This window comes from Scylla paramamosain, chromosome 6, assembly GCF_035594125.1.
Source record: "Scylla paramamosain isolate STU-SP2022 chromosome 6, ASM3559412v1, whole genome shotgun sequence".
NCBI classification, from domain to species: domain Eukaryota; kingdom Metazoa; phylum Arthropoda; class Malacostraca; order Decapoda; family Portunidae; genus Scylla; species Scylla paramamosain.
Genome location: NC_087156.1, coordinates 2295001 through 2309612, shown reverse-complemented (window position 1 = coordinate 2309612; position 14612 = coordinate 2295001). Strand labels below are relative to the sequence as shown.

General features: G+C 44.6%; 1 protein-coding gene and 1 long non-coding RNA gene across 3 annotated transcripts in view; one reads left to right on the top strand and one right to left on the bottom strand.

The window, feature by feature from the left end:
* Window positions 1–14612, bottom strand: part of LOC135101199 (GATA-binding factor C-like) — a 96386-nt gene that overhangs the window by 31393 nt on the left and 50381 nt on the right. The window contains exon 2 of one of the 2 annotated variants that reach the window (XM_064004808.1): window positions 13098–13463. In XM_064004808.1, coding sequence (XP_063860878.1) covers window positions 13098–13463 — 366 coding nt within the window. Of the gene's footprint in view, window positions 1–12896; window positions 13464–14612 lie in introns of both variants that reach the window. The other variant, XM_064004807.1, reaches the window with a different exon arrangement.
* Window positions 1–14612, top strand: part of LOC135101201 (uncharacterized) — an 86000-nt gene that overhangs the window by 40494 nt on the left and 30894 nt on the right. The window lies entirely within an intron of this gene.

The following is a 14612-nucleotide window of genomic DNA, read 5'->3' as shown; positions in this document are numbered from 1 at the left end:
GTGAATAAACTACTTATGATGCATCTCTTAAGCCATCAGTTAGCCACTGTTTATTTGTCCGTCCCCTTATCTATCCATCTGTTCATCTACCTTTCTGTCCGTCTGTCTATTTACCGTTCTGTCACCCACTGTTTTATCTTCCCATCCATCCATGTATCTATCCATCCATCTATCTATCTGGCTGTCACAGTACACACCAATGGCCGCCTCGTAAAGAAACACAACACAGCACAAGGTGACTCAGTTAAGTGTGGGCTCCTGTACATACACTCGAATAGATACATAGTAACACCGTTCAGTCTAGATCACAAAGATGACAATGACATGCTAAGTACAGTACATAATGATCCCTAATGCGTCACTATCATCACTAAACAGACAGCACCGTTCATGCGTATTTTGAAACGCTTTAATCCCTAACCCTTTCACTGCTGCATAATTGTTCAGTCCAATGAGGTTGTTAGTGCCGAGTCAGTAGAGAGTTTTAAAAGAAGATTAGATAAACTTATGGATGAGGATGATAGGTAGAGATAGGAATCCATGTTTTTATTCGTGGATTGTCACGTGTAGGCTTGATGGCTTCTTGTAGCTTCCCTAGTTTTTTGATGTTTTTATTTTTTCCATAATCACTTACATTTTCTAAACTTTTACTCTCTTTCCACAGTCTCCTGAATACTTGTGCTGCCTAGAAAAGACAAAATTAATCTTTCATTCTGTTGTTCCTGTGTGTGTGTGTGTCCAAGCTGCCAACCTCTGTCACTGGTTTGCATGTTAAAAAAGAACGATCATTGCAGTAAAAAGGATTAAGAACTATTTTCAAAGTCCACAACCATGATTACTCAAATTCTCATGGCTGTTTTCTCGAGTTGTGATACACGTTCTTGTTAGACTGTCGATAAAAAAAAAGGAAAAAAAAAGATAATAATTGAGAACTCCCTTGAAAACTCACTGTAACTACCATTAGAGCTTATTAAAGACTGAGATTAGATGCTTAAACGTTTAGGAATATGGATCTATTATGTGTCTTTCGGTGTCTGTAACGCCTCTTGAGAAGTTGTACATTATTGCCATGTCCTGATATTGGTGTGTTGCTTATCATTGCTGGCAGGGTTAGTGTGATAAGAACTGGGCTTTATATTAATCCTGCTCATTAGTGACTATTTCTCTCTCTCTTGCTGAAATTAATACAGCTTTTTATTTATTCATTTATCTTTTTTTTTTTTTTACGTGTAGTATTTGCAGATTTATCTTTTATGTTCTCTAATACCAGTAATATTTTATTTTGTTTATTTATTTATTTATTTATTTATTTTTGTTTTATTTTTATTTTTTTGGTATGTAATATCTTATCAATCCATACAATCCTCTTTTCTTTCTTAGTTTCATATTTCCCTTCATTTTTTGCTCTTAATTTCTTTCACTTTCTCATTTTTTTTTCCTGCTTCTTCCATTCAATAATTCCTTCTTTAATTTAGATTTTGTCTTCTTAGTTTCTCTTTTTCATAATACTTTTTTTCTTACTGTTTTCTGTACATTCCATTAAAAACCTATTTTTTTTTCTTTCTTTGTCTTCTCGTTCTTTCTTTTTTTTTCTTAATTTCTTGCTCTAATTTTTTTTTTTTGACATTTTGGGTTATCATTTTCTATCTTTTTTCTTTCTTTTATCCATCCATCTATCTATCTATCTATCTACTTATCTATCTGTTTATCTGTTTATCTGTCTATCTACCTATCTATCTATCTATCTATTTTCTCTTTCTTTTTTATTTCTTTCTGTCTTTTTGACCTTTTAAAAAATTTGGGTTGTCGTCTTTCTATCTTTTGTCTCTCTTTTTTCTATCTATCTATCTATCTATCTATCTATCTATCTCTCTATCTATATATCTATCTATCTATCTATTCATCTATGTATCTATTTATCTATCTTTCTTTTTGTCTTCGATCTTTCCTTTGGTCCTTCTCTCTGATTGTCTCGTTCTTTTTTTCCTTCCCTCCTTCCCTATGCTTTCCCCCTTCCATCCCTCGCCGGCATACAGTTCCTGCCGCCTCTTTGCATTGAGAGCACCACTACTTGGTATATTATTATCACTATTATTATGTGATTTATTATTGAGTTTTATACGAGCCATTTCATTGCTTCTGTCACTAGGATCAATAATCGTTCAGTTTCCTCCTCCTCCTCTCCACTTCGACTGTGACCCTCTTTTCTCTTTCTCTCTCTTTCTCTTCCTTCTTCTCTCTCTCTCTCTCTCTCTCTCTCTCTCTCTCTCTCTCTCTCTCTCTCTCTCTCTCTCTCTCTCTCTCTCTCTCTCTCTTTCTACGTATGTCTGTTTAACTGTCTCTTTCTCTGTGTCTGTCAATCTGTGTCTATCTGGCGATCTCTCTCTCTCTCTCTCTCTCTCTCTCTCTCTCTCTCTCTCTCTCTCTCTCTCTCTCTCTCTCTCTCTCTCTCTCTCTCTCTCTCTCTCATTAGTCAATTTTGTGGTAAACGTGTTGCTGATTTTAATTTTCTTTTTTCATTGCCATCGATCAATTTTTTGCTATTCCTTTTCTTGGTTTTCTGTCCTTTTTTTTTAGACGTTAATGAAATTTTCATTTGTTTTTTTTGGTTTTGTGTTGTCTATATTTTACTTTCATGTTTATTTATTTACTTATTTTCTCACTGTTCCTATTTCTTGAGTTGTGACTGCTCATTATAATTCCTTTTCTTTCTTTAAGCTCGTGGCATTTCTTTCTTTTTTTTTTTTTTTTAGCTTAGCCTTTCATTTATTTATATATTTTCTGACGATTTTACCGATAAACCATAAGTAAATGCAAAAAAACGTTAATTTCTGTCTTTTCGCTTTCCTCGTTTGTATTTCGTTTTCTTTGGTTTGTGTCAATACTTGTTAAGTCACGCATTGTTTGTTCCATGTAGTGTGTGTGTGTGTGTGTGTGTGTGGCTGCAGAAGAAGGAAGGAATGTGGCGTAAGGAGAGAAGGTAAGAAGAGGAGGGAAGGAGAAGAGGAAGAAGAGAAGGATAAGGGAGGGAGGAAGGGAAAAAGTTGAAGGAAGAAATGAGGAAAGGAAGGAAAGGAGAAAAAAAGTATCAAGAGGGAAAAAGAATGGATGAATAATAGGATTGGAAAAGAGAGAATGAAAGGAGGAAGGAAAAAACACGAAGAGGGAGAAAAGAAAGAATCGAAGGAATGGCGTGATGGAGGGAGGAAGGGAGGAAGGGAGGAAGGGAGGAAGTATTATAGGAATGAAGGATGGAAAAAAAAAGGAAGGAAGGAAAGGAGGAAAACAATATTAGCCAGGAGAGAAAAAAAAAGGCAAAAATGAGAGGAATAGAGAAAGGATGGAAAGAGGGAAAAAAGGAAAGGAAGGAAGGGAGAAAAGAGTGAAGAAAGGGATGAAGGATTGAAAGGAAGGAAGGAAGGAAAGAAGGAAGGGAAGGAAGGAAGGAAGGGGAGACAGGAGGAGACACAACAGAGGCGTCACACTCTATAGATCATAACGTTAAATTGCCTCCTACAGTTATTTTCTTCCTTCGATGTACCTACCAAGCCCCCTCGCTCCTCCTCTTCCTTCCTCCTCCTCCTCCTCCTCCTCCACTATATCCATTACCTTCCTGTCGTTCATTAACTTCTTTTGTCATTCCCTTTTCTCTGTTCTTCATATTGTTATTGTTATTGTTGTTGTTGTTGTTGTTGTTATTGCGTTTGATTTTTTTTGGTGAGTTTTACTTTTCTCTCTTTTTTTTCTTTCTTTTATTTTTTTCTTTTTCTTAGTTTCCTGGTTTTCTTTCTTTTTCTTTGATTTTTTTTGCTTTATTTTTTGTATTCTACTTTCGCATTTTTTCCTTTCGCGTTTGTCCTTGTTTCTGTTTGTTTGTTTGTCTGTCTGTCTGTCTGCCTGCCTGCCTGCCTGCTTGTGTCTGTCTTTTTTCTTGTATGCGTGGGTCTCTCTCTCTCTCTCTCTCTCTCTCTCTCTCTCTCTCTCTCTCTCTCTCTCTCTCTCTCTCTCCCACCCATCTCTCTCCCCTACCCATCTCTCTCCCCACTCATTCCTCCCCCCCTCATCCCGCCCTATTCTCTCCCTCACCCCCTCCGTGTTTTCAGCTTCACTCCCCCTCTCTGATAGCCCCCGATAAGGCCTGGACTGGCTCCCACCAGACTGTAGCGTTATGGTGGGCGTGGGAAGGTCTGGAGGGCGTATCGGGCCGCCCATCGCAGGCTCCCGGGGCCGCTACGAGGATTAACACCCATCAGGCCCCGCGCACTGTCGGCCGTAGAGCACTAGGCAGCCACCAGCCACCAGCCAGACAACGCTAGCCAGCCGGTCAGCATCGCGCAGGCTCACGTACTAGAATTTATAGCTTAACCTGACAAATGAAATGAAAGGGAAGATATACGGCTTAGTAGTAGTAGTGGTGGTGGTGGTGGTGGTGGTGGTGGTGGAGAAGTGAATGGTGGCGTGTATAGCGTGGTTTGTGTCATCTTGTGGATTCTTTATTTAGTTAGGGGGTTGTTGTGGAAGGCTTTTTACAAGTTTTATGTTTAGGTGCTTAGGTATGTCTGTCTCTCTGTCCGTCTGTCTGTCTGTGTGTCTCCTCTGCCCTGCTCTGGTCTGTTACAGTGTGGCTTATTTCCTATGGTGTTTCTGAGGGAATGTGGTTTAGTCTTAGTCTTCTCGACTCGAATGTCCTGTTCTTTTTGTCTCTTGGATTATTATTTGGTTAGGTTTGTAACGACTTTTTTTTTTTTTTTTTACATGTTGTACGTTAAGGTGCTGAAGTCTGGCCCTGTGTTGTTCTTAGGTTGCTTTTGAAGGAATGTAGTTGAATTCTTAACCTTTTTATTCATTGTAGTCTTGTCCTTTCTATTTTTTTTTTATTATTATTTCAAGCTAGTTAGGAATTAGTAATGGTATTTATTTTTCACAAGAGTTATGTGAAGGTGGTTAGGTGAGTGTGCTCTGTCTTGTTCTTAGGAAACTTTGCTCTTACTCGGGTTTACTCGAGTTTAGTGATGTGATTGGAGTGTTTGTAGGTGGAGATTAGTGTATGGCAGGCAGGAGCGCCGGTAAGCCTCTTGGTGGTGGTGGTGGTAGTGGTGGTGGTGGTAAGCAAACTGAATTGCTCGGAAACTTTGTATCCTAGAACTGTCTATTTTCTGATCCGTTATTTGTTCCCAGTCCATCTTTGTATCTCTTTTCCCCCCACTTTTTTATCAGATTTTTTTTATTTTTTTTATTTTTTATTTTATTCTATTTTTTTTTTTTTTTTTTTATAAACCGCACTGAACTGCACTGGTAGTGGTGTTGGCAGGTATGTCGGTGGCGTCTCGCTTTCTCAGGAGCTGGTTTGTTACGGTTTCGTTTCATCACATACGTTTGTTGAGTTAGGTTTACGCGTTCCTGATGGTCACTTGCAAGCTGTCTCGTGTGTCGTTACTTTTCTTCTCGGGTTTTTAAGTCTCTATATTTTTTTGGTGGGGGGATTTTCCTGATTTTATCTGGGGGATCTCATTAGTTTATATTGTTTCCATCCCTCTGATTTTAATGGCGAGGTGCACAACGCGAACATTGCTTGTTTCGTTCTTTGTGGATGAGTTCTTAGCTACGATTCTGTTGACCGTCTCGTTGAGGTCTTCGTGATGGAATCGTTCTTTCTTAGTGGCGCTCGAAGGAGTAAAATGGTCATCGACTGAAGCTTGGTCTGACAGTGGTAGTCAATAGATTGTACTGTTGTTAAACTCTGTCTGCTAATGGCATGACACTTGTTGCTTTCTTTTATTTCAGGAACCCCAAGCAATTCCACTGAACTAAAACGTAACTACAGGTTCTTAAATAGATGTAACTATCCAATAGCTCTTCGATCAGTGGTGCCTTTGGAATACCACTCTTAATTTGCACTAGACTAGCTCATCAGACTTAAGAAGAAGTAATTACAGTCAAGGAGTGAAGCTTGTGTTTTATAGAAAGACTTGAGCCGCAAGGAATCTTTATCACTGGAATAACTCAAATGCCAGTCGATTAGAGAATGGAGAACAGCAAGACTTGTTACATTGTTTCTCTTAGTGTAAAACTGTTACCTTGAAATTTGTCTTTGCGGAGATATTCTTAAGAAACAACGTAGTTCCATCACTGCAATAACATAAGCGGTTATTGATTTAAGCATGTTATAGTTATGAATGTGAATATCTTGTTCTCATGATTACCAGGGCCTAGTGAGGTTTGTCTTTGCGGGAACACTTCAGTGCAAGGAAGCTGCATCACACTAAATAAAGACACCATTTATTGGAAACTGGAGTCAGTAAATTAAAATGAACGAGTCATATCACGCTATTTATTGTTATCAGGACTTACTGAAGTTTGTCTTTGCGAAAACCGTTTGGAAGCTTTATCATTGAAATACTATAGTAGCCATTTGCTGAAGTCTGGAGTCAGGAAATGAAAGGGAACGAGTTTTATGTTCGTTATTCTCATCAGTGTAAGACCTTCGTGAGTTTCGTCTTTGTTGGATCCTTCGGACGCACGGAAGCTTCCTCACGAGAGAGTGCATTCCATCACGGCCAGGCGCGGTGGAGGGAGGAGAGCGTCTGGAAGTTTATCGTCTTGGCTTCAGATTCGTGTGATTTCCCCGTCAGACAAAATAAACCACAGCCTTAACTACGTGTAACAGGAGTTCCACTAGATTTTTACTAGATCTGTGACCCTCAGGAGTGTGAGAAATAGTGCTTCATTACTTATTTCACTCTACCTCACCTCTTACTTTTACCTTTGTTTGGATTCATTAAGCTCACGGAAAGTTAAGGCATCTCTCAAGGGAATGTTTAGTGTTCAATGTGCATAAGGTAATGTTTACGGTATATTCCAAGGCACTAAAGGTATTATTGTAGGTGTTCAAAGCACTAATCTTGCTATGTATAATTTTTCAAGGTATTGTTCGAGGTTATTTATGAGATTAATGAAACTCTCTCTCTATCTCTCTCACTCTCTCTCTCTCTCTCTCTCTCTCTCTCTCTCTCTCTCTCTCTCTCGTCTTAGCTAAAATAAACTTTGGGAAGGGACAGAACATTAACTTGTGGGTGAGGATAATAAGTTCCCGGGTATTATGGCGTCTATTGCACACCGCAGCGCATGTCATCTCGCACTGCATCGGAACATGCACCAAACATCGCCACTCCACATCAGATCCAGTTCTCCAGGTGCGTGATTACAGTCATTTCAGGGAGGGACGGGATGGAATTGTGGGCGGGAGGCGGAGGTGAGAGACTACTACTACCATTACTACTACTATACTACTACTACTACTACTACTGTCTCTACTACCACCAGTTACTGTTGTCCTTTCCTTTCGCCAACAAGCACTCCCTTCATCTCCTCGCCAAAGGTTAGGAATAGAGCGATTTCTACGCTTTCTCTTTCCTCCTCCTCCTCCTCCTCCTCCTCCTCCTCCCACGTCCTCACAGCACCTCACTAAACGCTGCTTAATATATATAAAAAGGGACGACATGAAAAAGATCGGTAATAAATTTTCGGGACCACGAGCGGCCGACGCCATCCCGACGCGCTTCCCGCAGACTCTCCCACTTAGTCGGTCCAGGCTGCTTTTTGCTCCATTATCTGATCACGTCAAATTTAACGTTAATATACAGTAATCAGGCGTCTGGCCGGGGCGCTGCCTGATCAGCTCGTCACTCTCTCGCCCCTCCAGACCCCAGATGCTAAATTCTACCGCTGCATATATTTAAAACAATTAAATTACCGGGGCTTCGGAGGGAAAATCCACAATCACAAGGCTCAGAATTCATGGCCACTGGGACCGGCAGCCTCACCTGACCGAGGGGCGGGGCGTCCACCACCACCACCACCACCAGGGAGGGAAAAAGGAGGGTGGGAAGGAGCACAAGGGATGTAATTAATATAAGATTGAGGACAACCCTTGCACCGTTTCTTTCCTTCTTGACTGCTCTCTCTCTCTCTCTCTCTCTGTCTCTCTCTCTCTCTCTCTCTCTCTCTCTCTCTCTCTCTCTCTCTCTCTCTCTCTCCCCCTACAAGCTATACCAGTTAATTGGCAGTTTGGTTAGTTAGAAGTTTCCTCTAATGACGCACATGTTTGAATCCCCACGATGCTTCGAACTAATCCATTTCCTTCAAGAGGCGAGTGAGTGTCGGCCCGTGAGTCTCTTTCGTGTTCTTCATGCCGCTGCCGTGCTCTTATAAATCGTACTGGCATTCTACTCCAGCAGTGAGCAATAAGCGAGGCGCATCACTCCACGCGGAGGAAGGGGCGGCACAGTACAAATATCAGCACAACAAGCCATAAAGCATGTCTGGTAATGTTCCGGGTGAGAGGGTCGGCTAACAAGGACGCCAACCCACGCCCTGGTTACCTCAAGACTCCTCCTCAAAACTCCAAGGCCCAGAAAACACACACCAATTTATTGATCCGCGTTTCCTGGCCTTCGTGTGGGTGTGTAATGCTGCGCCATAGCGAGCCCAACACCGCTCATTATCGGCAACACAACCTGGGAGGAGGGGAGGGGGTGGGGGAGAGGGGTGGGGGTGGGAGGAGGGGGTGGAGAGAGCGCCACAACCTTCCCCGCAGCGCCAGTGTGCCATACCTCACCCGCTCCCGCCACCTCTCACCAACTAATCTGAATAAACGATTCCTGTGCTGGTTAACCACAGTGATCACAGCGCGCTACCCCTGCCCGGCTCGTAAGCTTCCGAGACGGACAATACACCCTATACTTCAATCCCAGTCGCAAAACGCTACGAATCCCCCCGTTGGTGGAAATGATAGGGAGGGACCTATCCCTTCACTCCCTCCACCTGCTGGAGAAGAGGTAATCATAGTGATCGCGCCCCACCTTACCTATCTGCACCTGTTTGGAATTAAAATAGCCGCGGTAGACTAGAGGGCAGATCCACGATTCACGAGCGGCGATCATACGTATTATAAAAGCGAGATGCACGGGTGCGCCTGTCCTACCCGGCTGTCGGGCGGCCATCCATCACCGGCAGACGGACGAGCGGTCGTAGCTTAAGTAATCACTCGCTATTACCCCAGGGGCGCCACTGGTAGGCCCTGATCGACAGGGATAAACCACCGGGCAGCCTCGGTCACCGGTCACCACGCTGCCCGCTGCTCCCTGCTGCTCCCCGCTCCAGGCTACCACCTTGTCCTGCACTGCTACCGCCTCCCTTCATAAATTGTATCTGTAAATCTACAATATTTTCCTTTTAATCATTTAAGGATCGTACTCCCGAGGGAGGGCAAGGGGAGGGGAGAGCTGTTCTGATCTTTAACTTTTCAAACTTTCGTCAGCGCGGAGATTAAGGGTGTGGTGTGGCCGGGAAATAATGATATGTGCCATAAAGTAGGATCTGATATCGGCGGACATGTTAGCCCAGTACATCACGCCGCCGCCTGGCCTGTCTGGGGCACGGCTCTGCGATGTGAGGCTCCTTCGTCACTCCCACCACCAAGGCTTTGCTCATTTTTGGCAATGGATTCCACTCTTCATCCTGCACCACTGAAGTAAATCACGGGCCTTTTATAAAATATCACGGGGGAAATTATTTAATTCAGAAGTAGAATAATATAACTGGAGATACTTTATCCTCATTTGTGTGTAAAGTTGAATTCTCTGTTAAAGGGTAGGATGAGATGGATTCAACTCTTCTTCCTGCAAGACTGAAGGAATATCACGTGCTTTTTGTAAAACATCAAGGCGTAAACAACTTTGTCCTGAAGTAGAGTAATATAAGTGGAGACACTTTATATTAATACGTATGCCAAGTTGAACTCTCTGCTTTGGTCAAGATGAACGGAATACCTTCCTCACACTCTTTGTCCTCAGGAATCAGTAACGTCATCCGGCTGCAATACAGGTGTGAGCGGAACAGAACAGCCCTGATTCTGAAGTTTTTGATGACTTGCAGGAACTGAATAACAAAAACAAAGGCATTTTATGTATGTTGTTTAGCGGCCTTACCCACAACTTTGCATTACTTTTTATCAGATTTTTACTTTTATGTGTTTAAGAGGGAGGAAGATGTATGGAAAAAGCCACACACTGAAAAATTTTCGTTATCTTTGTAGTCTTTCGTCCTTCTCTTTTTTCTTCGTCGAGTTTTACTTCCAAGCGTTTAAGATGAAGAAAGGGACATAAAAAAACGAAGCACTGAAAAGTAATCGTTATTTTTGTATAGATTTTTATCCCTCCCTCTTTTTACGTAGATCTTCACTCCATGCAGAGAGATAGATAGAGAGAGAGAGAGAGAGAGAGAGAGAGAGAGAGAGAGAGAGAGAGAGAGAGAGAGAGAGAGAGAGAGAGAGAGAGAGAGAGAGAGAGAGAGAGAGAGAGAGAGAGAGAGAGAGAGAGAGAGAGAGAGAGAGAGAGAGAGAGAGAGAGAGAGAGAGAGAGAGAGAGAGATAAAAAGCCCACGTAGAAAAATGAATAATCGTTTTTTTTATGCTTCCCGTTTTCCACGTAGATTTAATTTTCATGCGTCAAGAAAAAGATGTGTGGAAATAGCTATACAGAAAAGAAATAATAATAATAATAATAATGATCTTTTATCCTTTTTCTGTTTTCACTTCCATGCGTCAAGAGGGAGAAAAAAATATCTTTATAAATAAATTGCTCAAAAATATTCTCTATTTTTATCTAAATCTTTTATCCTCTTCTTTTTTAAGTATATCTTCACTTCCATGCGTCTAGGAAGAGAGAGAGAGAGAGAGAGAGAGAGAGAGAGAGAGAGAGAGAGAGAGAGAGAGAGAGAGAGAGAGAGAGAGAGAGAGAGAGAGAGAGAGACCTCACTCAAATACCATCGCTATTTGTATCTAGTCTTATCCTTCCGTAGCCACCCAAACCCACACAGTTTGCAGTACAGCTGTGCACGGCGGCACCACCACCAGGAAGCTGCTTCTCATATTTCACGTCCAGCAGGATTTGAAAACTAGATCACCGCATATGGATCTTCACGGCGATTTGCATAATGCCGACTTCTTCTGGTGCGGGAGAGCGTGAAGAGGATTCCTGGAGTGTATCTACGGGTCTGGGTTGGTTCAGCCATTAGGGATGCAGAGTGTGGGACAGAATTTTTGACAAGGACATGGTGATAACTGCTTTCTAGATCTCATGAGGAAACTGGGGCTAGAAGTTAATATGGTAATTTTGTTCTTCCATAACATTAAACTAAGGCAGACGCAAAGTGTTCGTTTTTGACACGGACGTGGCGATTTCACTTGAATTCTAGATCTGATGAGGAAACTAGCACGGGAACTTAATAAAGTGGTTGTTTTAGGAGTCGTCAACACTGCTGTCCGTAATTTTGGAAGTCTATCACGCTGTTGGTCGTCGAGCCAAGCCAAATGTGAAGTGAGGATATTCCATTTTTTTACAAGGACGTGACGATTTCAAGTGAATTCTAGATCTGATGAGGAAACTGGAACGAGAATTTAATAATACTGTAATTTTGGGAGTCTGTTACACTGTTATCTGCTGAACCAAACCAGTTGTGAAATGCGGACCTCTACTTTTTACAAGGACGTGACGATTTCAGCTGCATTCCAAATCTGACGAGGAAAACTGGCACGAAAAGGTAATGAGATGGTAATTCTGAGAGTCCATAACGCTGCTCTCCCGACCAAGCTTACCAGGGAGGGAGGGAGCGGATTGGAAAACTTGTACAAAGAATTCTCGACCATCATTGCAATTTATGACAAGACTGAGAAGATGGACGGCGCCCCCTGACTGATCCGCTGCCGAGAGAGAGAGAGAGAGAGAGAGAGAGAGAGAGAGAGAGAGAGAGAGAGAGAGAGAGAGAGAGAGAGAGAGAGAGAGAGAGAGAGAGAGAGAGGTGGGGCGGGGCAATGCTCGTCTTTGTTATGAGATGAGGGATTCCCGGATCGGACTCTCTCCATAAGCACCTTCCGGGCCGCGCCTCCACTCCTGCGGCTGCTGCGGGAGGGCGGCAAGGCGCACGAGTTACGGTGTTTCGTCGCGCGTGTGTGAGTTTTGGCGGCGTGGTAAGTATTAATAGACGCGGTTAATTGCTGGCGGAAGGGACGAGTCAGAGTGCTAGGCTAGAGAGTGCACACAGGCTAGGAGGTGTGTGTGTCTACCTGATGGATACCGTAGGTTAGTTAGTCTGATATGGGCGTGCGGAAACATGGGCGTGTCGGAGAGTTAGTTAGTTTGGGGCGGTGCCACTCTAGAGCTTCAGTGTGTTAGTGGGCGGCCATGGGTCACCACGACCACCCTCACGCCATCCCTGCCTCAGCCCCTGGCGCGCCACCAGCAGGTCACGGGGCTGAGTGGTGGCGGCCAGGGCGCCATGGGCGCTGGTGGTGCTGCTGGCGGGGCTGGCTCAGGGTGCGGCAGGCAGGCCTCTCTTGGCAGGTTTTACTCATGTGCTGCACTGCTGCTTTGTATTACTATAACGACCAGGGTTGTGGGAGCATGAATTTATAATTATGTTGCTTAAGTAAGTTTCTCTGACAGGTGTCTCGAGATTGTGATCCTGAACAGAGGAATAAAGTAAGACTTTAGTATTAACACGTGAGGCAAGTCAGGTTGAGCGGGTGGGGCGCCCAGTCAGGAGCGTCACCCCCACGCTGCAGCCCCGCCGATAGGCTCTAGGGCAGCGGCATGACTTTTAGAGCTAAAAATAGAGAGATAAAAAATAAAACTGCTGCCCCCGTGGACGTGTCCTAATCTTGAAGTTAATCTGACACCTGCCTGGCTTAGAAGCACCTCATAAACCTGCCAAGAGTCGGGACACTGACAGCCTGAGAAGCCCCACGGCAGCGGCGGGCCCGGCAAGCACTGCCAGCACCGCCAGCACCGCTCGGGGAGGGTGAGGACGGCGGGCGCCCGGAGATGGTCTGGTCTTACCGGCGGAGGAGCGCGGCTTGGACTTTGGCTTGTCGTGGCCCAACGCCTTGTTGAAGTGTGAGGAGGGCGGGTAGTAGGGGTTGGGGAACTCTGACCCCCCGCCCAGGGAGCCCGGGTAGTGGGGGTAAGAGGGCAGGAGGGGAGTGGCCGAGGCCTCCCCTCCGCTCCCGCTGACCCCCGGGGTGGAGGAATAACCCGCACCTTCACGCCCGCTCTTGTTGGCGCAGGCCCCTAGCGGGGACAGCATGGGCGCGCTCTTCACGTCGGACACGTCGCCGCTCCCCGCCATGGAGTAGTCCGTGACGGGGCCGCTGCCGCCCGCGCCGGCCGCCATTGTGTCGTCCTTGGAGAAGGCTGATGCGAAGAGGCCGGAGGACGTATAGGAGTAGGAGTTGGAGTGTGGCGCCGGCGACGTGGAGGAGTGGGCGTGGGCATAGTGAGGAGGCTTGGTGAAGGGGGAGTGCCAGGAGGGGGAGGAGCCGCCCACCATGGATTTGTCCCCGCCCAGCCACGGGTGCAGCGGCGAGGCGAAGTGAGGGCGGAACACCTGGCCGGAGCCCATCCGTGCTGCGGGAGAAAGCCTGAGTTAGTCACATATCGCCAGCAGACCTGCAGACTAACACTCTCACCCTCACACTGCACCAGGCAGAGGAACAGACACATTAAGTGAAAAGAACTATGATGAGTATATTGACCAGACGTAATATACTCTTTAAACCCAACATTCGTTTTCCAAATAGACACTCAACCCGAGAAAAAAGTAACACCTAAACTAAACATGAAAACTTCCCGGAAGGTACCCGTAGAATTATTTACTCCCTCGTCTCTCCATCCTGAGCGGAAGCACGGATAGAACAATCACTCGTCCCAAATTCAGCCAAGCAAGAATGAAATCTAAGCCTGGAGCATCCATGAAAAAAGTACCGGTAGAATGAAAACTCTCCGTGTCTCCATCTTAATCAGCACCAAGGCAATGGCAGCCACGCAGCACCTGTCTGAGGGAGAGGAGGGAGAGGGAGGCGTCCAGGCGAGACAGACCGCGTGCTGCTCTCGAGACTTGGCGGAAAAACGTTGTTGTAATTTAGTAATTTTCCACTCAATAAGATAGCCAGTGAGGTGTGTGTGTGTGTGTGTGTGTGTACGTGTGTGTGTGTGTGTGTGTGTGTGTGTGTGTGTGTGTGTGTGTGTGTGTGTGTGTGTGTGTGTTAATGCGAACGTTTCCCACTTGTAAATCATGGGCACTATCAGCTGGCCGGATCTGGGGAATAAATCATCATCGTGAGCACTAATAAATGATTGTGATATCGGCCAGCGCTACATCACGGCCCGGCTAAGTGAGAAATTGCCCGTACTCCTCCAGGGAATTCTCTCTCTCCTTCTCTCTCTCTCTCTCTCTCTCTCTCTCTCTCTCTCTCTCTCTCTCTGGGTGCGTACAGCGTCAGGTGGCTGCAGGAGGAACTAGGAATTTGAGGTGAGAGGTCCTGAAGGAGGGAGTGTGAGTGAAATAGATGGTTATTTGAGAAGGACGAGGTGGAGGTGGAGGAGGAAGAGGACGAGGAGGAAAGAAGAAAAAGAAGATAAGTAGAAGGATAAAGACAAGAAGAAGAAAGACAAGAAGAAAAAGAAGAAAGAGGAAAAAGAAGAAAAAGATAAAAGGATGATGATAATAAAGGAGAGCAAGAGGAAAATAAAAAAAAGTGGAAGAAAGAGGAGAAA